Raw genomic sequence first — 22,448 nt, 5'->3', positions numbered from 1 at the left:
AAGCAAGCACAGCCTCTTGACACTCTGGGGTACAGCTGAGGTCGCAGTAATCAGGGCATGATCACTAAGACAGGCTTCTCCTTAGGACTCTGAGGCTGGCTGCTGGTTTCTGGCTATAATTTGGTAAACTGAGACACGCCATTTTAGGAAGGCATGATCAAAAATATGCCTTTCCCTCCTGTGCCTTCGCTCACTGACCAACCCATAGACTCCACTTTCCTTTTTTGGCAGATGCCTGCGCTGACCATCCCTTTCAAGATACGCATCTATGAAGACTGTCACTGCCGCGCCTGGTGCTGTCTGCTCACTACCGTAGGTTGAAAGCAGGCCCTGCCTGCGTCGGCAACACTGTACCAGCGAGGCCTACCTCAGGGCGGGGCCGGTCAAGGCTGGGGCACGGCGGGGTGTGCCGCCCAGCGCTCTCAGGACGGCGGGGGCCGGACCCTCCATGCTCAGGGTCCCTGAGACCAGGGAAGAAAGACAGAGTGCAGCACTCCACAGCGAGGTCTGGTTATTCATCAGCCCACCCTGCTGGGAGAGGCCTGTGGACTGCCTTGGCAAACAGTTTCAAGCCCCTTTCCAGAGTTTAAGGTCAGTTCTTTTTTAACCTTTACTCTGAAAATTCAGAGAAGCAGTTGAAACATATTAACCCGACAAACTTGAGATTTTAAATCAAATCAATTTCTAAAGTGAAAGGGGCACAGCTGGCAAATAGTTCTAAAAGCACTTGGCCCCTCCATAAAGAGAAACTTCACTCTCCTAAGAGTGGTTAAAAATAAAGGTAATGGACTTCTAGCCAATAACCAACCTCCAGTGATAAACTGCTGCTGGGGGATCCAAGTCATTAACGTGAGGGGCAAGGATAGATGGGGAGAGCAGAGAAAACCAAATCTCCAGCAATGATTGAATTAAAAACTGTGGAATAAAGCTGCAGTGGAACCAGAATGGCAGATCGACAGTGATTAATACAGAGAAAGTGGGAGGCCATGTTCACAGTCCACGATGACTATGTCATCAAGGGCAACTCTATTCTCTCCCACAAACTTTCCTAACTCAGGTGACCCCATCTGGACTGGGACGCACAGACCGAGCTGAGCTGACGACAGCTACAGGAAGTCCAGACCATAATCGGACAAATGAAACGAACACCTCTGCACGACCGCACACAGTCACAGCACTCACGCCGCAGTCCATGCAGACGCGGACGCGCGGCCCCACACGCACTCGCCCTTGCTGGGCTGCCACGCTAAGGGAGAACAAGAAGAGATCATCCCTGCGCTCAGGGAGCCCATCTTCTGGGGCAGCAACAACAGTAACGTCATAGCATGCGGAGGACTGGTCCCTGCGAACTCAGAAAAGGACTGTGAAGGAAAGCAGCTCAGCTCCACGACAGGAGCCAATGAAGAGATCCAATTGAGATGGGGGGCCAAGGTAGTGTTTCCTGAAAAAAATGGCTCTTGAGAACTAAAGTATAATCGTGGTTAACCAGAGGCGGGAGTGCTCCAGACAAGGCTACCATGGAAGTGCAAAGGCTCTGTGGTGGAACAAAGTCAAAGATGGCGGGAAGGGAGAGGAAGTGGGACAGGAAGACCAACAGCAGAATGGGGCAGGGCTGCCTGCAGAGGCAGGAAAGGCCAGACTGTGTTGGACACTCAAGGCCACGTAGAGAATTCTAGTCTTGATCCAGAGATGGGGGGCAGCAAAGTGTCCTATGCAGGGACAGTGTCAAAATTGCATTTGGAAAGTCCATTTGGGCCAGGCGTGGTAGCACACATCTGTAATTCTGGCTACTAAGGAGGCTGAGGCAGGAAGATCACAAGCTCGAAGCCAGCCTGGGCAATTTAGTGAGAACTTGTCTCAAAGTATAAGGGCTGGGAGTATAGCTCAATGGTAGAGAGCTTGCCTAGCATGTGAAAGGATCTGAATTCAATCCCCAACATATAAAATTTTTTTTAAAAAAACACCCACCCTGGCTGAAGTAAGTGAAATCAATTTGAGGAAAGGTGCACAGGGAACGTGCAGGCCAGTTGGCAGAGCAGAGCAGAGCAGAGCAGAGCAGAAGAGAAATGATGGTAGCTGGACTGGTGTGATCTTGATTTATTTTTGGCTTTTGAAATGTAATATTAATACAAAAGTTATTTCCATAATAAAAGGAGAATCGCTCTGACCATGTACATTTTAAGTGTGCTCACACAGCTCACTGAGAAAGTTTTATTGAGGTATGCTTCATTTTTTTATAACAGGCATGGAAAAAATTATTACCCTCACAGAATAACGTGGCTCCTGGGTTAAGTAAGGAAGAGGGAAACAAGAGCACTCAGACTCTCCCTCCTCCTCATCTGCTCCCTACCAGGGCTTCATTTCTTGTGCGCTCCTTCACCTGTCAAATGCTCTGAGTTGGGAGGGCCTCCCCCTGGGGGTCCACGGCCCCCGCTGAGAGCTCTACCTTACAATTCAGGCAGTTTCATACGCTTAGCACGGAAATCCACTTCCCACATGCCCTCTAACATACAGGTAAATTTTTGCATAAAAACTTTCTGCAATACAACAGGTAAATCCCCCCGAAAGATGTGATCCAAGTGACTGATGTCCTACTGCAGTGTCCTACTCTAAACTACTCATCCAGGCATGAGGGTAAAGCCCTGTGGCGCAGTGCCTGGATGGCATACTCAGGGCCCTGGGTTCCATCCCTGGTACAACAAAATAATTAAGTAAATAAAATATTCATATGCTTGGGTACTCCACAGCCCCATAAAACAAGTTTGACCACGGGTGTCCCCAAGTCTGGTCTGCCATCAAATGCCCCCTGCAGGGCACGCTCCAGCATGTCATCATTAACACAGGGATCTGCTCAGTGTCCGACTTGACCTCTATGGAGATACGTGCATGTTTTATCTGAATTCTTCACTTTCTTTTTTCCATTCTTCTGCCATTCCTCTTACAGGGACATGTTTATCATTCAGGTTCTAAAAGTCTTAGTAAAACTAGCACCAACGTTTGCCCTTTAAAAAAATACGAGAAAAGAACATGACTGGCTTTTATTATTGTCAAATGCTGTGTAGAGAAATGGAATTAAGTCTGAAAAGAGAAAAATAAAACCTTCATTGAGCCATTTAAAAATGACAATTACACAACCAGAGCCCATTAATTGGCTCGCATTTCTGAAGGGACAAGTAAACATGCTCCTCCAAGCCTGCAGACATGAGAAGTTGGAGGAGAAATTACCATAGCATAAACTCGCAAGAAACTGTGATATTCCAGTGCGGGAGCTGCGTGACGGTCAGGAGCTTCAATCCCTTCCTGGAAACTAAAACCTGACACTGCCTGTGAGCCTGGTGTCAGCAGCACCGATGCTGAAGACGTTTTCTCCTTCTGCGGCGTCACAGGAGTGACACCGAACCCTTCACAGACAAGCCTGCGTCACGTGGCCAGCGGTGCTCTCTGGCCATCAGCCAAGGCTTCTGTTTTGTCAAGCGTCAGGGTGAGAAACAAAAAGAAAGCTTTCTCAACTTTATCACCAGCAATGGGAAAAAAGATGCAGAAAATCACCAGCAAGGTAAACGGTCTTACTTTAAATGTCTTAGTTCTTCAATCTCACTGCACTTTGGAGGAGTTTACGGAGACTGTAACTCTCTACCTTTAATTTATCCTGTTGTCCTCGGCCACTGCAGCACTTAGCAGAAACATGATTCTTCTAAGGTTCCCAGTGAATAAACAGTACCAGCTACAGAAACAGACCCCAGGAAAGAATACCACCCTCCTCCAGGTCTAAGTGATGGACAGTAAATTAAGCAAAGGGGGATGCGATGCTTCTCATATAACAATATAATCATCCTGAAGACAGGCAGCAGACCAGCTGACTCCATGCAGGACTCTCAGGAGACACAGAGCCTGTGAAGGACTCTCAGGAAAGCCTGGCTCCAAGGAGGTGCTCCAACCTCCTCTGCAGGCCAGGCGCCTCTGAGAAGACAGACTCCCATGGAAAGGGGCTTTTGCAGTCCTAGGGGAAGGGCAAAAGAAAACAGTGCCCCCAGGAGAACCACGCTTTAAAGCTTTTGAGGAAAATGTGGTCCAAGGGTCCTCAGAGAAGCACAACTCGTGCTGGGAGTAAGCGGCGTCAAGGCCCTGAAGAGCTCCTGGGGTAGTGCCATGTGTAGCGCTTGCTTCCTTTCTTTGATTTACTGTTGGCAGTGAGCAAGGCATGATACTGTCTGCATATGCTTTTCAAACAAAGCAAGGACAAACACCTACAGAACACTTACAGCTGCAGCACAAATATTTTTCTTTCCAATGCAGTTTTCTTTTAAATTTTAAAAGCAATAAATGTGAATTGGTCAAAATGTAGAAAATTAGCAACCATTATGAACATTTTGCAATATTTCCTTTTGATTTTCTTTTCCCAGCATTTTCCCTATTTTTTTGATAATACTTCTATAATTGTATACCCTGCTTTTAAGAATCTTATTATGTAAGTATTTTTCTTAAGTTATTAAAAACTTCACAACTTTATTTCTAATGAACACTTAGGTTGGCGAATAAACTTATTCTGATGAGAATCTGGGCGGCAAATCTGGCAGGCAGACAAAATTTGTGAGAAAACGGGAGGCTAAATGCTAGAAAGAACAGAAAGTTCTAGACTATAACCACCAACTTCTCAAGTAGAAAGAAAATTTTCATTATTACCCAATTCTTTATCTGTAACTGTTTGTATTTACCAAGATGTCTGCCAAGGGCACGGTCTGGGGGAGGCAGAAACTGAGGTCACGCACGCTGTGGCCGACGTAATTATTACTCAGTGGGCAAGTGAAGAAGTGGTTAAAAATATGAACACAAACAAGGTCAGTATGTGAGGAAGTAAAAAACCTGCCGGTGGAGCAGGATCAGCTCTCTCCTACAGGAGTTCAGACAGCTTCGGTGATACGGCAGAGGAGCAGCCAGCCACAGGAAAAGAAAGGAAAATGGTTCCAGGTCATTGAGGACTATCAACAGCTGATTATAAATCAGCCCACGCAGCCGTGCTTCTGGGAACTCAGGTGCAAGATGGCCAACAATGGGCACCTTTACCCCTCTCCCTTCCTGGAAACCACACGATGTGCCATCAAAGAAGCGCATGAGGAACACATTCACAAAGCCACTCTAAACCGAAAGAGGGGACATGGATGAATCTAAGATTTTGGTGAATTTCTAAATGTAGTACGCAGATAAAACGTAACTCATTCCTAAGCTTAGGACTGGGCACCTTTCCGTACTAAAGCCAAAGGAGCAGGATGCATCCAGCCAGGTCACTGTGCACTTCAACCAGCAAGGATGAAGAGAAGATCTTAAAGGAACAAGAATCAAGACACCACATTTCTCATCAGCAACGTTAGGTGTGGTTGGCAGCAAATCCAAGATTTCAAACTATCAAAGGAACTGAATTCTACATACAAACTATGAGTCAGGTGTGCAAGAATTTTGGAAATTTTCTTCCCCTATGTCTTTCTTAATAAAGACAGTTACCTACAGATTTACTCTCTGCAATGGCCAAGAGATCTCCTTGACTAAATGTCCAGACCCAAAGACGCAAACAGTCATACTCGGCCTCAGATCCACGCAGAAGAGGGAATGGAAAACAGGAAGCCCCAGAGCAGCAGCAGGCGTTTCTCCCAGCGTGAGTCCTTACGGCGTCTACACAATTGTCCCAGGAGCTATTCTTTTTGGCCTGCAGATGACATTCAAGTTGAGAGTACCACACAAAAGACTCAAGACAGACACTCTGGCTGAGAAGCCCCACAGTTCTACTAGAAACTAGGGTCACTCTAACAGCTCCACAGGCATGGCTCTCGGAATCTCCAGGAACAGGCTCAGTTATAAGGTCATTGTGTTCAGAGACTGCTTCCACTCAGACATTGCGGGTCCTCCTAGGCATGATGCTTTGTGCTGACCAGGGGCAATTTTTAGCATAAGCCATGCTGCTTAATAACAGCTGATATTTAACTTCTATCCAGCATTTCAGGGAACAGATCTCGAAAGGTAACGGGCTCCAGATCTACATTCCATACAAAGGCAAAAAGATACTGTCAATCTGCTATGTTCCAAACAATGAGAGAAATCCAAGAAATGGTGTTACCAACCTAGACAGGGAAGAAAAACTCTAGGATCACAGCTGCAGTGTGGGTGTAGGAAGCAATCTTTTCAAAATTAACCAATGATAAACAGTATGCATTAGAAGCTTCTGTAACAGGAAAAGAGGCAGTTAGGAACTTCAGGAAAACAAAAGGGTGCTTAACACAAAGCCATTTACATGCGGAATAATTCTGAGTATTCATAAGAAAATCTAATCTATTTGCTCTGAACACAGTATGATTCTTTCCAGAGGGGCACATGCTTAGTGACACAGAATTTTTCCCTCACTGAAGATCTAACCAATTACTAGATATGTTGTGCATAATGTTTATATGATCAGAATGTTAAAATGAATTCTGAGTGGTTTTCCCTTTGAGGACGTTTTATAGTTAACACATGGAAGATTTAACTTTAAGTTACAGAACAAAAAACAAGCATCATAAAACTGTGTAATGTCAGTACGGCTGGACAATGAATAGAAGAAGGGAAGTAGAAAGAAGAAAGATGGGGTGATAATTTCATCGTCATAGTAGGAAGTCAAGAAATTCCATCCATGACTGATAGATCAAAAAAACAGGTTTAAGTAGATTATTTAATTTTAAAAGATAACAGCAGAACTGAAATGAAAAACATAACAAAAATGAGTAATTAAAGTGAACTTCGTTTCTTATTTAAAAAATAATGTAGCTGAAAAGTAGAGGCATACAGTATTATTGATAGTTGAAAAGTTACAAAAACTTAAAAAGTCACAAGTTGTTACCTCTGAGTAGAATATAGAAAATGAAAAAATAAAATTTTACCTTTTGATTGCCTCTTTTTTTAAACCATGTATTCCAGGCTGATCTTAAACTCACTATGTAGCCCAGGCTGGCCTTGATCTCATGGTGAGCCTCCTGCCTCAGCCTCCAGAATGCTAGGATTACAGATGTGCACAACCATGCCCCACGTGCTTATGTATTATTTAATTTTTCATTATATTTATAATTTAAAAGCTGATTTTAATAAGCAGATTTAAGGTTCAACAATTTAGAGGACAGCAGAAAAAAGGAATCAATGATTGCAAAGTGAGGTCTTCTGAAATAAGGCTGCAAGTATAGCCGAAAGGACTCAAGAGAGCTAGGAAGGAAAGTCACCATCGTGCCCTACACAAAGCCCAAAGAGAAGCTAAGAAAGGCTGGGGCAGCTCGACCCGAAGGATGTTGCAGCAAACAGAAGAAATCTGTTTCAACTTCCCCAGAAGGCAGAATACTAGCATGAGCTGGAGCTCTAAAGATCTGTGCGATTTGTAGAAGGATTCACACTCGACTTCAGTGAAGAATGGACTGCAGTTCCTGAAGCTAACAGCATCCTCTCTTGAGGTCTGCTCCGTGGTGTACTGGTTAAGGAGGAAACTTTTATCACTTGTGTATCTTCTCCTATGGCCTAACCTGAAAATGGGAGGTACCAGACATTCAGGTTATACCCAAAAATGCAAAACCATAACCTGTGGTTCTCATGAGTCTTCCAGGGTTAAAAGACACTTGTCTTCTTTTCACTACTCTTTTTTTCTAAAATAGTTTATTCATTTATTTATAATTAGTATATGTATTACTGTTACAGCATCTAAGTGCTAAAACACAAAGTTAAAAACCAATTATTCAAATCCATCAACGAATGGAAACAAACTAAAAAAGATATTGGTGACTTACTACAAAGCCATTGAGAGAGGATCTAATGAGTGAATAGGTTTTTGAATTTTTAAAATAATTAACTAAATACAATGTCACTACGATATAAACCTGGTCAACAGTTATAAACCAGGTCTTGTTTAAAATGCACCTTTAACAGCAGCTCCAACCAACGGACATAAAGGAGGTGAGGAAAGCACTTTACTACATACAAAGGACAGAGGGAGTGGGCAAGACACGCCCAAGACGGCGAGCTCTGAAGAAGCACAGTGTCTGGCGCAAGGGCTGCACACTCGATAAGCAAAGACTCTGGAGAGAAATACGGGTGCCTTTTGGCTCATGGGCCTTGAAGCCTTCTGCCTGCATCAGAAGGGTCCGGGTGTCTGGGGGTGGGTCAATACTTTATCCCCCATGGCATCACCTCCCTTGGCTTGGACTCTTCAGTAATGCTGCGGGTACCAGGACGCAACGTGGGACACTGGAAAGAGCCCTGGGCTTAAATCTTAACTCTGTCCCCTGGAAAAGATATTTAACCTCTCTGAATTTCATCTTCTTTTTCATAAAATTAGGACAATATCCCACAGGGGTTTTGTATGAGACAAAATGAGATTAGACAGATGCAAGTGACTACTGCTTAGAAATGATGCTTAGTTTTCTTACACTCCCAGCCACACCATCCTGCATTGTGGCAATGTGACTAGCTGTCCCCAGAGGACTGTGAAGGAAAGACTATGTACTATACCTAGGCCAGTGCTTTTCAGAACCAAGTGTATGTTTTCTCCTTTCTTTCCCAACCTGCCGGAGAGATGCAGAGGCTGCTGCTGAGGCCCTAAGTGATGGAGGAACAAGCTACGGGGAAGGGCCACTTAATGGGAACACCCAACTGCTATGCAATGGAGAAATGCACTCTTACGCTAAGCCACTGAAACACTGAAGCTTGTTACAACAGCTGGTGCTATCTTAATCAATACGAACATGCTACTTGAAAATTACTGTAGTAGTGGCGATGGTGTCAAACACTGCATCCACCAGGCCATACGTATCATTAAGAATTCTTGACAAAGTAAGCACATGAGAAGATGTTCAGCATCATAGCCATCGGGGAAATGCAGATCAAATCCACAGTGATACGCCCTTCACACTCACTAGGATGGCTGTGAGGAAAAAGACGGGCGGCAATAAGTGGCGAGAGGATGTGAAAAACTGGACCCCTCACAGGTACAGAAATTCTAGTACAAGGCATATACCCAAGAAGACTGAAAAAGTATGTTCAGATAAAAATACAGATGTAAGTGTTCACAGCAACATAATTTATAATTGCCAAAAAGTGGAAACAATACAAATGAATTGATGACTGGATTAAAAAGTGGCCATTCAATAGAATATTATTCTGCCCTGAAAAGGAATGAAATTCTGATGGATGAGCCTGGAAAACATTATTGCAAGTGGAAGAAGCTAGGAATAAAAGGTCACATCCTATGTGATTCCATCTCTACAAATGTTCACAACAAGTAAATTCATACCACAAGCAGTTGGTAATTGGATGTGGGAACTGAGGAAGTTGGAGGAGCTGCTAATATAGAGAAGATATCTTTTCAGGGTGATGAAAGTATTCTGGAACATTAGATAGTCACACAAGTCTGAGTGTGCTAAAAACTGTTAAACTGTACACTTTGAGAGGATGGATTTATAGTCTACGAATCTGACATGCACCCCAGCCAAAGACCCCTGTGTTGAATGACGGTTGCGTCACCAGACTATGATGCTACTGGCTAACACTGGACCTTCCAGGAGCACACTGGGCCCCCAGCTCCTTCCTGTCTCTCTCCGCTTTCCGGCTGCCTCAGGGTGAACAGGCCTCCTCCGCCACACGCTCCTGCCACAGCAGACCATGCCACTGTGTGCCCAAAGCAACAGGGCCAAGACACCATGGACAGACGCATCTGAGACTGTGAGCCAAAACAAACCTCTCCTCTTCAGAAGTAGATTTCCTCAGGTGTTTTGCCACAGTGATGGAAAATTAACATAGAATCATAACTCAATTTCCAAAAGAAAAGGAAATATCAGCTATCAGCTCTGTCATGCTGCTCTGAGAATCAGTCTCCAGTGCCAAATGCATTAAACAACTGTCTGCCTAAGAACCACCTAAGGTACAAGGTTTTTCAAGTTTAGGTGAAAGTATAGCTAAAACCGAGATGAGATAAAATTTTTAGCTAATTCTAAGAATGACATGAGGGTGGGTATAAGACAGAACACCTCAGAATATCACTTCAAGAAAACTCTGTAAGGAAAGAGAAACTCCTCAAAGGCAGTGTGTGATATAGTGAGGGTTTGAGAAAGAACTGCATGAAGTATCTTCCTTCTCTCTGTTCAGATACATCTGTCATTTTCAAAGATGTCAATCAAGTTCAAATCATAAGATAAAGATTATTCAGTCCCATCAAGTAAACTGTCATATAAGTACTTAGTAGTTAAAACTCAAGAAGCACTGGAATGTTTCCAACCCCTAGGTAAGAATGTAATTCGGTGTTTCCATGAACCTTCGTGGTTTGGAACCTCAGAACCCACCAGAAGACTGCCATTGCCATTAGAACAAAGCCCTGAAAGGGAGCGACTTACTTGCAAGAGACTTTCGTTCTGTCAGCCACCATGGTCCACTGTTGCTGGTTGGTAGAAACTTCAACATAGTAGCTATAGCTTCGATCATCACAGTCCCAAAGTAGTAGCCTGAACAGAGAGGAAAACATGGTTTCTGTACATGTTCCGACTGGTACAGGGCTACAGACGCAAAGCTAAGGGTGTCTGTGTCCAGCTTACGCCTCCCACCTGCCTCATCTGCCCTAACGCACTTCCAGGACTGGGGAAAGAATGCACATCCTAACGGGAGTTTAAAGAGAGCAGCTAGAGTCCATCCGTAGCGCATCTCTTTAGGTTATTTCACCAACTGCCCAACTTCTGCAGACCTCCTGGTGGCCAAGTTCCAGAGACTGGATCAGGAGGGCACTAACGTCCCCCGCTCTTTCCGGACTTCCCCAGCTCTCATCTCCAGCTGGCAGGGCTGACCAAAGCTAACACCCTGGTGACTACTGCTGATGGAGGAATCCGCACTTTCTAACTGGGAATAATGAGCATGACCTTTGACCTTTATCATGGTTTAGGGTTCTTCTCACTAACATTTTTGCATACCTTTGGCAAAAATGATCCGATTTGGAGATACGGTCATCCTTTAGTACCCATGGGAAATTGGTTCAGTTATATTTTAAGGAAATAGTGACCAAAAAAAGTCTATACATCTTTAGGACAGACAAAAACATTGTTAAAAACTTTTGACTAGATCCACAGGTCCTATCTCCTCTGTGGCACACAAAGAATGCAGACAGAAAGAGAGGCCAACATATTTAGTAAAACTTCCTTACTTAATATTCGGGAATTCCTATCTTGATCTTACTCTTATTCCCCTCTTCTGCCCCGTAAGAATTTAAGCATTGCTGATAGATTCCATCTACATGAAGCCCAAAGACAAAATTTATGGTTTCAGAATAGTAGTTACTTCTGGAGAAGGTACTGATTTGGAAACAGTATGAAGGAACATTCTAGAATATCAAAACTGTGATAATTTTCATTCTGAGTGGTAGTTACATGAACATATACATAAAAGACTTATATGTTCTCAGTGATTTGTGCACTCATTTAAAAAAATAATTTACAAGAATAACCTGCACATTGCAATACAGGAGCTGCATTTTGCTTCATAAAGTGCCACAGAGGAGATATTGTTTTTTGCTATGATTTCTGCACAAGATATGTGCAGCATCTTATTGTTTCATAGTGGGTCACATGCATTTGCTTTCTCTGTCAGCTAGGACTGTGAGCCTTCTAAATCAGTGCCCATGCCAAACTGACCTCTCCACCCTCAGTACACGGCAGTGTCTCACACAGCGCTTACAGTCAGTGTATGTCTGCTGGGCAAATACATTCCTTGTAACGACCGTAATAATGACTGTGATGTCCTGCACTCCTTTAATGCTGTGTGTCAGGCCCTCAGTCCTTCTAATTATCCTAGTAGCAAGTACTATTTATCCACATCGAATTGTAGATGGCGACTGAGGCTGACTCAGTGAGAGTGAGTGATACAGGATTCCAGCCTAGCATCCTGACCCCAAACCCCGTTCTGTAACCCCACTGGGAAATGTTTCCTTTACTGCCAGTTCATGTACCTGGGTCATAAATTTCAACCTGTAACCTATCACTCTATAAAAGTACTTTGTGTCCTTTCCCCTTAATCTTGCAATTACAATCCCTGCAAACCTTTGGCACAAGTTCAGCCCGGTGTCGCCAAGCTGCTGCTGAGGATTAGCACTGCCCCTGTATTCCTTCCACTTAGTTCTTTTTTCAATTGCAGTTCTGCTGGCTATACAGTAATATATATTTGCAATCTAAACTAGAAATTTTAAATTAATTAATTATTGTCTTTTATTTGATATCTCTGGTAACAGGTTCAATGGGATACACTGTTGAGGCCATTTTCCCCATTCAGATTCTGAAATATTTATTAAGAGTCACAATTGTCAAATTCCTATCTTTTCAGATAATAATGAGTTAGTGTTTCTAGAAAGAATCAAAATGAAAACAACCAGCCCTTTCTGAGATAAACCCTAACCAGATCTCAAAATATTTCATAGAAAAAAACTGTCTTGTAGACATGATATACAGGGCAGATTAAAAAAGATGATCAATTATGACCTAGTAGAGATGATCTAGTACATCTAGTAGAGATTCTTAAGAGTGACAGCATATTCTAAGAGTTTGTAAGGTTGTGCCTTACATCCTCTGGAAGTATCTTATTCTATAAAGTTCTCCCATTTGTTTTAAGGAAATTATTAGTTAAAATAACGATCATCTGTAATTCCAGTACTGTTGTAAATATATGCACACAATGCCTATTATCTGTTACTTGCTTATTTTGCTTAATGATGATCTACCATGAAGATCTTTCTGTATTATCAACGTTCTTCTACACTGTATCTACTGACTTCATAGTACTTCACGGTATGGGTGTCCTTTAGTTTATTTAATCAGCCTCATCATTAGACATGTAGGTGTCCAACTGATAATAGTCCAACTGAAGCTTCAGTGTCCAGTTGGTCATATTTAGTGAAACTTCAGATGAACACTTTTAGCTAAATCTGTGAGTACTGCCTTTGAAAGTCTAAGTAAAACTCCCATAGCAAGGCATACAAACATTTTGAGGATTTGGTAAAATAGCTGTATTTCTCTCTTCTCCCCATCCTTCCAAAAGAAATTGTAACAAGTTACGTCACACTACCAGCAGTAACGAAGAAATGCCTATCTCTGTGCACTGTCACCAATGTTATCCATTACCTCCAAATATTTTGGGCCTGAGGAGGCGGCACAAACCCCGAATCCCAGTTACTTAAGAGGCTGAGGCAGGAGAACCACAGTTGGGACCCTATCTCAAAATAAAGCCTTAGAAAAAGGGCTGGGGATACAGACGGTAGGGTGCTTGCACAGCAAGTGTACGGCCCTGTTTTTGGTCCCCAGCACTGACAAAAAGAGGAGGAGGAGAGGCGAGAGGACAGGAGAGGACAGGAGGGGAAGGGTGGAAAAAAGTTACAAATATTGCTAATTTAACAGAGGACATATATTTCATCAAGTGGCAGGTTTTTACTTGCCAGTGAACTGGAACATTCCACCTATTTTCTGCTTATATTTATCCTTTTGTTAATGACTAACAAAATGTCCCCTGTACCTGAAGGATATTAATCCACTGCCCATCAGAGTCTGCATGCTGAAGATATTAATTTTTATTAGCCCAGTCTATCGATCTTTACCTCAATAATTTCTCCTGGCCTAAATTCTTTTCTTCTGAACAGCAGCCAAGAGCGCACCCGGGCTGACACATCTCCTCTCTATTCCTCTATTAGGAGTCCCCAGGGGCTGGCGACATGGGGTCACCTGACTCCTGAGTGCAAAAAGGACACTGATGTGCCTCACATTATCAAGGCCGGGGCTGACTTGCACTGTGGAGTTTTAAGAAGGATTCCAATTTATGTGCCAGGATGCTATTTGCTTAGAATGCAGGCTTCACTAGAAATGAAAATCCTTTTGTCGGTTCAACTGAGAAAGCAAGCGCACTTTAAGGACATTAAAGGAAAAATTAACTCCATCTCCTTTTTTCCATGGAGAGGAATTTGGTTATAATGAGGCACAAGTGAAAAGCCCGACTCCCTTCACTTCTTTCCCGCCTGCAAAGCCCTTCTTGTGTCTTCGCACTCGCAGCAACACCGCGACATTTCTGACTTGTAATCTGGCTGGGAATGTTTGCACAGTGCGCGCGCCAAGGACAGACACGACTCATGACCTTAACTGAGACAGCTCCTTAAACACCCCCCCATCCACACCCCTCCACCCATTCGGCAGCAGCCATTTCCACCGGGGCTGAATAAAAGCAGCCAATGGCCGAGGGCTGATGTGGGCTGGGTCTGCACTTAGCTGTTGCTACAAACCTCTCTCTCTAATGAGCACTGCATGAAATGCCTGGTGATAGTAAATGCTGTGTCCTTCATCTTCTCTTATTCTTATTGCGGAGTTTCCCTAAAAGCAGTGAAGTGCTGGGATTTTTTAAATTGATTAGCTGATGTGATTTTGCTTACATCTTCCATAAATGCTCTGGCTGGTTGCATACCATTGATTACCAGGGGTTCACTTTACACCAACTAATTGCTCTCCTTGCTGGTGTTTTGATACAAAATTCAATAGCGAATATGATTTCAAAACTCTTGCCTCTGTGGCTTGAGCCAGAAGTGACTCGAGGCAAACCCAGTGGACTGAGTTTTCCCTTCTTAAAATAATTGCTCTCTCATCAGTCTGTGAAGAAAGTTTCCAAATTGTAGCATTCTAATTGGAAAGTCTGCATTATGCATGCGATGACAAACTATGTTGTGCTGAATGGCATTTTTTCATCCCTTTCTTCAGGGATTAATTCTATGCCAGATTGAAAACAATGGCTGAGGTCTAACAGTTGAGATCAACAGCTTCTCTGCTGAACAGTGCCTTTTAGACCAGGAATGAGGGCCTGTTTTGCCTGTTTCTAATTGCCCATAGTTTGTTAGGGGTTCTGCTGCAAGGCCTGAGACCACACTGCTGCTGTTGCTAGGTCTTCTTATTTGAAAACAATCAACTAGAAGAAGATCAAGTTTTAGTAGTAACATAATAACTTATCAAATCCATTTCTAATCATGCAGTCAAGGAAAGACACTGAACCTCAAAATTCATAACTAAGAAGGATTCTTTATTCAAGATTCCTTAAATTCTTCAGAAATAATTGTTTTACATTCAACAATTTAAAAATAATTATTTACCAAGGACCAAGCAGATAGCATTAGGCAAATCACCTGGCTTACACTCCAGTTTTGCCCCTTGTGAATTTCAAGGTCCAGATCTGATGGCTTCCCAGGCTCTTCCAGGGATGGCAGGAAGCTCCCTTTGGATGGCAGTTCTATTATAATACTTTGCTATTTCACAGGCAGCAGAGGTTTTTCTCTTTCTTTCTTTCTTTTTTGTTTGGTACATAACCCTTCTCTGAGGACTGATTCCAGCCAAACTTCAAAGCAGTTGTGGCAAGTTCCTAAGTGTGTGTCCTGTACACCTGACTGCATCCTGGGAAGCCACACAACTCATGCTGCGCTAATCAGATTTCCTTTCTCAAAAACTGAGAATTATAAGAGATTCTAGCTTAATTGGCCCTGTTCATTTAAATGAGATAATGAGGATGCAGGCGTTCTGGGGTGGCGTTCTTTCATCTCAGGCAAAAAGCAGCGAAAAAGCCTTGCTACAGAGAAGACATGACAGCACAGCCCAGAAAGGGCAGCCTGAGCTCCTGACAAATTCGCATGTCTGGTTCCAGTCCCTGTGAGGGCTATGAGTGTTTCTTCCCCACTACAGTAGTTCATGAGAAATCTCCCAATCACGTAGACAAAGCCACCATGCACGGCTTAAGGTTCCATCTCTAGGAACCAGAAGGGCCTAAGGTAAACTCTTGGCAGAATGCACTGGGCAGAAAAGGTGCTCAGAAAAGTGTAGATGATACAGTGATGAAGATGGTCATGATGCTCTGATGGCTACGGGGATGGCAGGAAGCTCCCTTTGGATGGCAGTGTTTTCATCCACGTACGAAAGAAGACATGCAGGAGGGTGGTGGGACTGCGGTGTGAGGCAGCAAGGCAAAGTGGGTTTTCGAATGGGCTCAGGGAGGTCAGTGGAGCTGCAGGGAGCTGGCCATGCAAAGACGAACAATCAGTGCAGGTTATTTCTGTCCTCAGCAGGGGCACCAGGGGAGGAGGCAGAGGGTGACAAGCAGGAGGATGTGGCGCAGGACCAAGCGGAGTACTGACCACGTCTGGCGCTTTCACCTCACTCATAAAAGGCAACATGTGAGGAGCACCATTCGAGTGCCTGCTGTTGAAAGGCAGGAAACAGTCGTAACAGATTCCAGAAGAATTAACACCACTTCAGAGAAACAACTCTTACTGGTGAGAAAGACAGATTCTCCCAAGGATTATGCGAGGGAGCTTTACTGTCAGCTGTCACGGGGTTCGATTATTAGCTTCATCCTTGGGTGGGGAGCAAGGTCCTGCTGAGAAGAGCTGCTGGAAGACTGCAAGTCCAAAATGAGATTCTCAGCAGGACACAAGAGCCAAGTAACAATGTGTCACCAGAAGTGGTGGCTGTCCTGCAGATTCGAAACAGGAGCACTCCCCAGGGGCTGTCACCACACAAGCCCTGCCTCTATGTGGACCCCAACTTTTCTGGGCAAAGGGGATATAGTCTCCTTCCACTAGCAGGAGCAGGGAAAGGGAGGCTGCTCCCCAGGTGGAGTGGGTACATGGAAATACAGCACAGGACATCACAGTCCATGTAATGTCTGATAATCTTTCAAAACCGACATGTTAAGTTGGTCAGCTTTCTGTCACTGTAGAAAAACACTTGACATGTCAACTTAAAAGGATGAAGCATTTCTTTAGGCCTATAGTTTTGGAGGATTCAGACCCTGGCTGGCTGGCCCTGTTGCTTTTGGGTCTGTGGTGAGGCAGCACATCATGGCAGGAGTACTTAGCAGGAGAAAGGCTCAACTCAGAGCAGCCAGGGGACAAAAAGAGAAGAAAGCTAGGAAGAGAGCAGGGCCCCCGTAACCCCTCCAAGGGCAGCCTCAGTGACCTAGCTTCTGCCCACTGGCCCCTGCCTAAAGGTTCCACTTCCTCCCAGTAAGTCCGAGGTTTGGGACCAAGCGTTTAATATAAAGGATACTAGGGGAAATTCCAGATCCAAACTGCATCACATGGAGAGGGCGATTTTGCTAACAATGGCACTGGCTAGTGAAATGGCAAGCACAGGTTCTTAGAAGTCTGGCGTATGCAGTTTGTCTGTCTAGGCACAGAAGCCCCAAGGGGAAATGAAGTCAGGTGGGAGTGTACACCTGGGTCTGCGGTGGGGGCCATCTCACTGGGAAAAGGGGGTATAAGGGAAGGGTTCCTCTCTTGGTACATCTTACATCTGATATGGGACAGCCTAGGCAAGATACAATATTTGAAAGTAGAGAGATGTTAATGGAAATCTAAAGAAAAAAAAAAGAGAGAGATGTTAATGGAGCATATGCTTGCAAGATAGACCTGTGCATAGCTGGATGATGCAAAGCTTTCTGAAACTTTTGAGGCAACACAAAACTACCAGATCTTAATAGTTGAGACCATCTCTCTGCCCCTTGGGGTGATGCAGCGGTCAGTTTCAAGGTTTAGGTGATAACAGGAAAGCTAACTCTGGACCAGGAACAGTTTGGCTGCAGCTGCAGTGTTCAGGAGATGCTGAACGCGGAATGAACGATGAACAACCAGGCACAATCCCACCTCACATTCACACAGACCTCACCCATTTCAAACGTTTCTGCATACATTACCACATTTGGAAAAAAACTATAATCAGCACATTTCCTGCTTTCAATGCAAATCTATTTGACTAAGTTCCTTGATTAATTTTCTTACGTGAGTAAAACATCGCCACCTTTTACCGGTTACTCAGTCACTTGGCAAACCCTTATTTAACAATTAAGTTTTGGCCCAGGCTTATAATAGAAGTCTCATATTACACAGTCCAATTTGAAGGAAATTCTTCCATTTGATGCTTTCAGTGGGATATATTGAAAATTTTGTCCAAATACCCCTTGAGAAGAAAGTCAGTTTTCTTATATTTTTGAATGTGACCCTTGCCAATACAGCCCTTTCCTAGCCAAGATATTGGAATAAAAAATATCAGGAACTGATCAAATGGTCTTGTGATATTTTGAAAGGTGAAGTCTCATTATGTTAGAGACCTTTCGGGCAGAGACACATGAAGCAGGCATGCAGCTTTTACAGATCTTTGCCGGTGTTTAAATTTGGCATTATCAAGTCCCCTCTCTGCACAAGGCCATCTGCCTTGATCCCAGCAGCTTCCACTTCATGGCGCAGATGTACAACCAGTGAGAGGCACCTGATGTGGCTCTCCAGTGGGATCAGAAAAGGACCGCAGGAGGCAGAAACGGTGAGGTCCCGCCCGGACCACAAGGGCTTAGCTTCCTAAGTATTAAGTCCAGCTCACTTGCAGATTCATTTGCTAGCAAGGTTATTAGGTGCCATTGTGCTATTTTAAAAGCCCAGCATCAGTGCCCTCTAACAGTTAAGGTAAGGGGCTTTTGTGTGAACTTTTCTCTCCCGCGTCTTTAATTTTATGGAATTATTGGGAGAGTGAAAAGAGAAAGGCACGTTAAAGAGCTTGGGATTTGCTACTCTACAAATTGAGTGTTAGAGATTTTATATTTTCGATCTTTATTTAACATGTATGATTGCTATGGAATCAAACAGCCCCTCTCTCAGTCTTTATCCTATGCAGAATTATCTGGTTCCAGGTTCCCTGAATACCAGCAGCCCAGGGCCCCTCCCTTTTGCCTAAAGGACCAAGTCCACTCAGGAGGAGCCGGCTGGCCACGGTTCTGGAGTGTGGGGCCCGTGCATAGTAAATGGTCTTGGTATTCCTCATGGTCCCCAGCACAACACCTAAGAGATCATAAAACTTTACTGAGTTAAACTGAAGGAGACAGAAAGCAGGAGAAGATGTTGGGAAGAGGAGAGGGAAATACAGATACAGCCCCCTTCTCACAAAATCCAGGTGGCACATCTGGTATAGCATCTTTAATACCACAGAGAATGAATTAGCTTTCAATCGGAACCGCCAGCACCACACACACTCCTCAGCCAGTCCTCCACCCCTCACCTTTATAGCATCTTGCAGTCCCATATGAGGTATCCCATCTCTTAGCTTATTCTCCTGCCCCGCCTCTGACCACAGGCTGATATGTGCCCAAACGGACACACCTTACAAAGCACCAAGAAACGGAGTCAAAGAGAAATTGAATGCATCCTCTGTTCTGACTCCATTGTATCCCTGTGTCACAGGTTCACAGGGGTACGCATCTGTGGCAGGACTCACCATGTAGTTTAGGCAGATCTTTGTATTCTTTCAATCTGGTGATAAAGAGGGAGAATGGAAGGGCAAACAGCGTGGGAGGGCTCGTCTGAGTGTTACAGGCAAGAGAGCGCTCCAGCAGGGTGGAACTGTAAGGCAAACTCTTCCTATTCAATCACGTCCTGTTTTTGTTCTTACCAGATCTCTTTTCTGGTCTCTCTCAACACTGCTAGTACGATTTCCCCATCTTTTCCTCTTTCGTACCAGCTTGACCTCTTTACCTGAATCAGATCTGGGATTCAACCTTTGCTCCAGCTGTGAATCATCTTCTTTTCCCCACAGGGCACAATCTACAAAGTCCTACGATCTTGCTGGAAATGATTTCAAAGCACAAGCCCAACCATTTCAGCCCCTGCCCCGTCGGGTTCCGCCTGTGCTGGCCACTGCTCCTCCCTGTTTCAGGGGCCCTCTCTCTGGAGCCCCGCTGCGTGGGCTCCGGGTCCTGTGCAATCAAAGCCTGTCTCTCTTAGCTGCATCGTCTTCCAAGGGCCTCCCCACAAGTCCCTTGTCTTTGATGAACTTCCTGTACAAAATCTTTTGTGAAAGCTTTCACATGAGCAGTCACCCCCTAAAACACAAAAATGAAATTATAATAAGTTGCAAGTGCTACACAATTTAAACACTTAAAATATATAATTCTGTTTGAAGACTAAGGTGTCTGGTAAATCTCAACTTTCCATGTGGGACATGACTTGCTGTTAAAAAGAATACATTAAAGAGAATTATAACAGTAACGACTTCTCTACCAGTATATAAAGGTGAAAATCTTAACTGTAAGGTCTTATAAACAAAAGATAATTAATCAATTTAATATTTAATGGTGTGATAAGTCTTTTGAAGAACAGTAAGAAGCCAGGAGGGGGGAGAACAACATTTTACGTGATTTTTTGTAACGTTAGAGGAAAAAATGGCTAATTAAGTTTTTCAATGGAATTCTTTTGATCACTGGCCACTGAGTATAGTTTTCTTGATCCAGGTCTTCAAAGCCAGGATCACAAGTTTTAATTTCAAACATTTTTAGCTGAACGTTAATAACTCTAACTTTCCTGACTGCTAAACAGCTGTAATTAAACCAAACTGGTGTGGGTTACAGGACCAAAGGCTAAATGAGCAGTTGCCTTTTGCCCCCTTGAATTGCCTACACGACTCTCCCCAGAGCTGGGCCCGGGAGGAGCCTTGTGGGGGAGGGGGCTGGTCCCCCTGCTGCTGCTGAACATGTCTCATCAGCACTCACTAGAACTGCTGAGCTGCTGCCCCGCTTCCTCCCACATGTGCCTGACAGACTGCGAGACAAGAGGAAGCACTCTCCGCCTGGAATGGATTCTGCAAGAGCTGCCTTGTACACGTAACCCTTCCAGGTGCCGGCACGAATACTCACCAAGTGTTCTGGGCACAGGGGCCGGTCTCCATGCCTTGTACGCTAATCCTGCGAAAGGTATTCCAGGGAAGCTGCCAGGGTAAACTCCCATACAAAAACTAGGCTTTCTGGTGATGAACACTGGAAGGCTGAAGGAGGAGATCTGAGTGGAGGAGGCCGAGATGAATAAATCAACCCTACGGAAGGCTTGGCTGCAGCTAGACCTGGCCACACTGACTGGAGCACAGCGTGAGGCTTCATTAGACTACTGCACTCTAGATTAAACTCTTCTGTTCAGCTGGCTAACCCTTCCTCAAGAAGAACCAACATTTGTCTACCCTACACCTCACAGCCCCGCCCACTGGACCCCTTGTACTTTTACCTTGTTTGGGCTGATGGGACCTACACAGACATCCACCCAGGCACCCATGCAGACACACGCACACACATCCCCCAAACCCCTTATATCACTGCCTGGTTCCCGTTTAGGAAGCACAGACAGAAAGATTAGGCACTTTCACAGTTCAAGGTGTGCAAGATCTCAGGTTTCTTGGGATGCTCCCACTCTCGCACTGAATCCCTAAGAGCCCCCAAGGAGAGAACGGGATCTGGCTAAGAACTGTCTGAGTCATACAGACTTTTCCAGCAGTCAGCATTTCAGTGTCTAGGCTGGGAAACATCCTTGAGGTAACCTTCAAGCAGTCAGTGCTGGAACTGTGTGCAGAGACTGCATGCTGGCTGCCTTTGAGGACTCAGGAACGTGGGGGTCCTAGCAGCTCAAGGGAAGAGAGAGAAGGGCAGGTAAGAAGAAAGTGGTGAGGCTGCCTGTTAGCTCCTTGGCCCATCTGGAGCAGAGAGGGTTCCACTGATCTCTTTAAGCTTCTGATGACACAAGGACGGCCAAGGCAAAGTTGTGTAACCAGCAGTAGTGGCACCCAATGGGAGACGAGAGCCCCAACTGCCTTAGATCTTTATCTGTAAAATGGGTGGTGGGGAGGTATAGGGTAAGGAGGGAAATAGATTTAAATAGATTTAGATGATTTATGGTGCCCCCTTTTTCAAAGAATCTATATTTTCTTAATTACAAAGTAATAAATAATACAGCCTTTGGTATTTTTCTAAAATATTCATTATAAAAAGATAATATACTAAAAAAACCAATATTTCAAAAATATTATTTAGTAGCAGAATCGTGTTTATGAACATATTGGAAGAACCTCAATATCTAAAGATGAACTAGGGGCCTGCGGACATGGTGTAGAGGCTTGCTTAGCACATATAAGGGCCTGGCATGGATCCCCAGCATCACCAAAAGAGGTGAGGGAGAGGCAGACCTGCTCTACCAAGAGTTAGGGGTTGAAGGCTTATCTGCAAGGACAGCCTGTTGATTCCTCCCTGTGGCAGCCTGTAAGGTTCGGTACCCCCACAAAGCAAACAGGAAAAAGCACTGGGTCATAGTATGTATTTTGCCCCCAAACTAAATGCTGATTTTCAGTATTTATACCTTTTAATAGCAAGTATGCAAACATTCACAATTTTTTAAATCATGAAAGGCAAATAAACTTCTGTGACTCTTACTGTTACTTATATGGGCCAGAGATATTAGGAAGGAAAGGAGCTGATCAGGTCAAACAGTGTAACATATGACCCACAGACGCTTATTTCTGCCAATCAAGTTTCACTGGAGTTCAGCCATGTCCACTCAGCTGAGTGGAGTAGCTTCGGCAGAGAGTGTAGGGCCT

At 44.2% G+C, this 22,448-nt stretch overlaps 1 protein-coding gene across 2 annotated transcripts in view; it reads right to left on the bottom strand.

The window, feature by feature from the left end:
* The window catches only part of Btbd9 (BTB (POZ) domain containing 9), a gene marked incomplete at its 3' end in the record, with an annotated part of 379,800 nt that overhangs the window by 52,577 nt on the left and 304,775 nt on the right, over positions 1–22,448 (bottom strand). For both annotated transcript variants that reach the window (XM_005390124.2, XM_013516988.1), the window contains 1 exon segment: positions 10,392–10,499. In XM_005390124.2, coding sequence (XP_005390181.2) covers positions 10,392–10,499 — 108 coding nt within the window.

Source organism: Chinchilla lanigera, unplaced genomic scaffold (genome assembly GCF_000276665.1).
Source record: "Chinchilla lanigera isolate Chin_1 unplaced genomic scaffold, ChiLan1.0 scaffold00036, whole genome shotgun sequence".
NCBI classification, from domain to species: Eukaryota; Metazoa; Chordata; class Mammalia; order Rodentia; family Chinchillidae; genus Chinchilla; species Chinchilla lanigera.
This window is presented reverse-complemented; position numbering and strand designations above follow the sequence as displayed.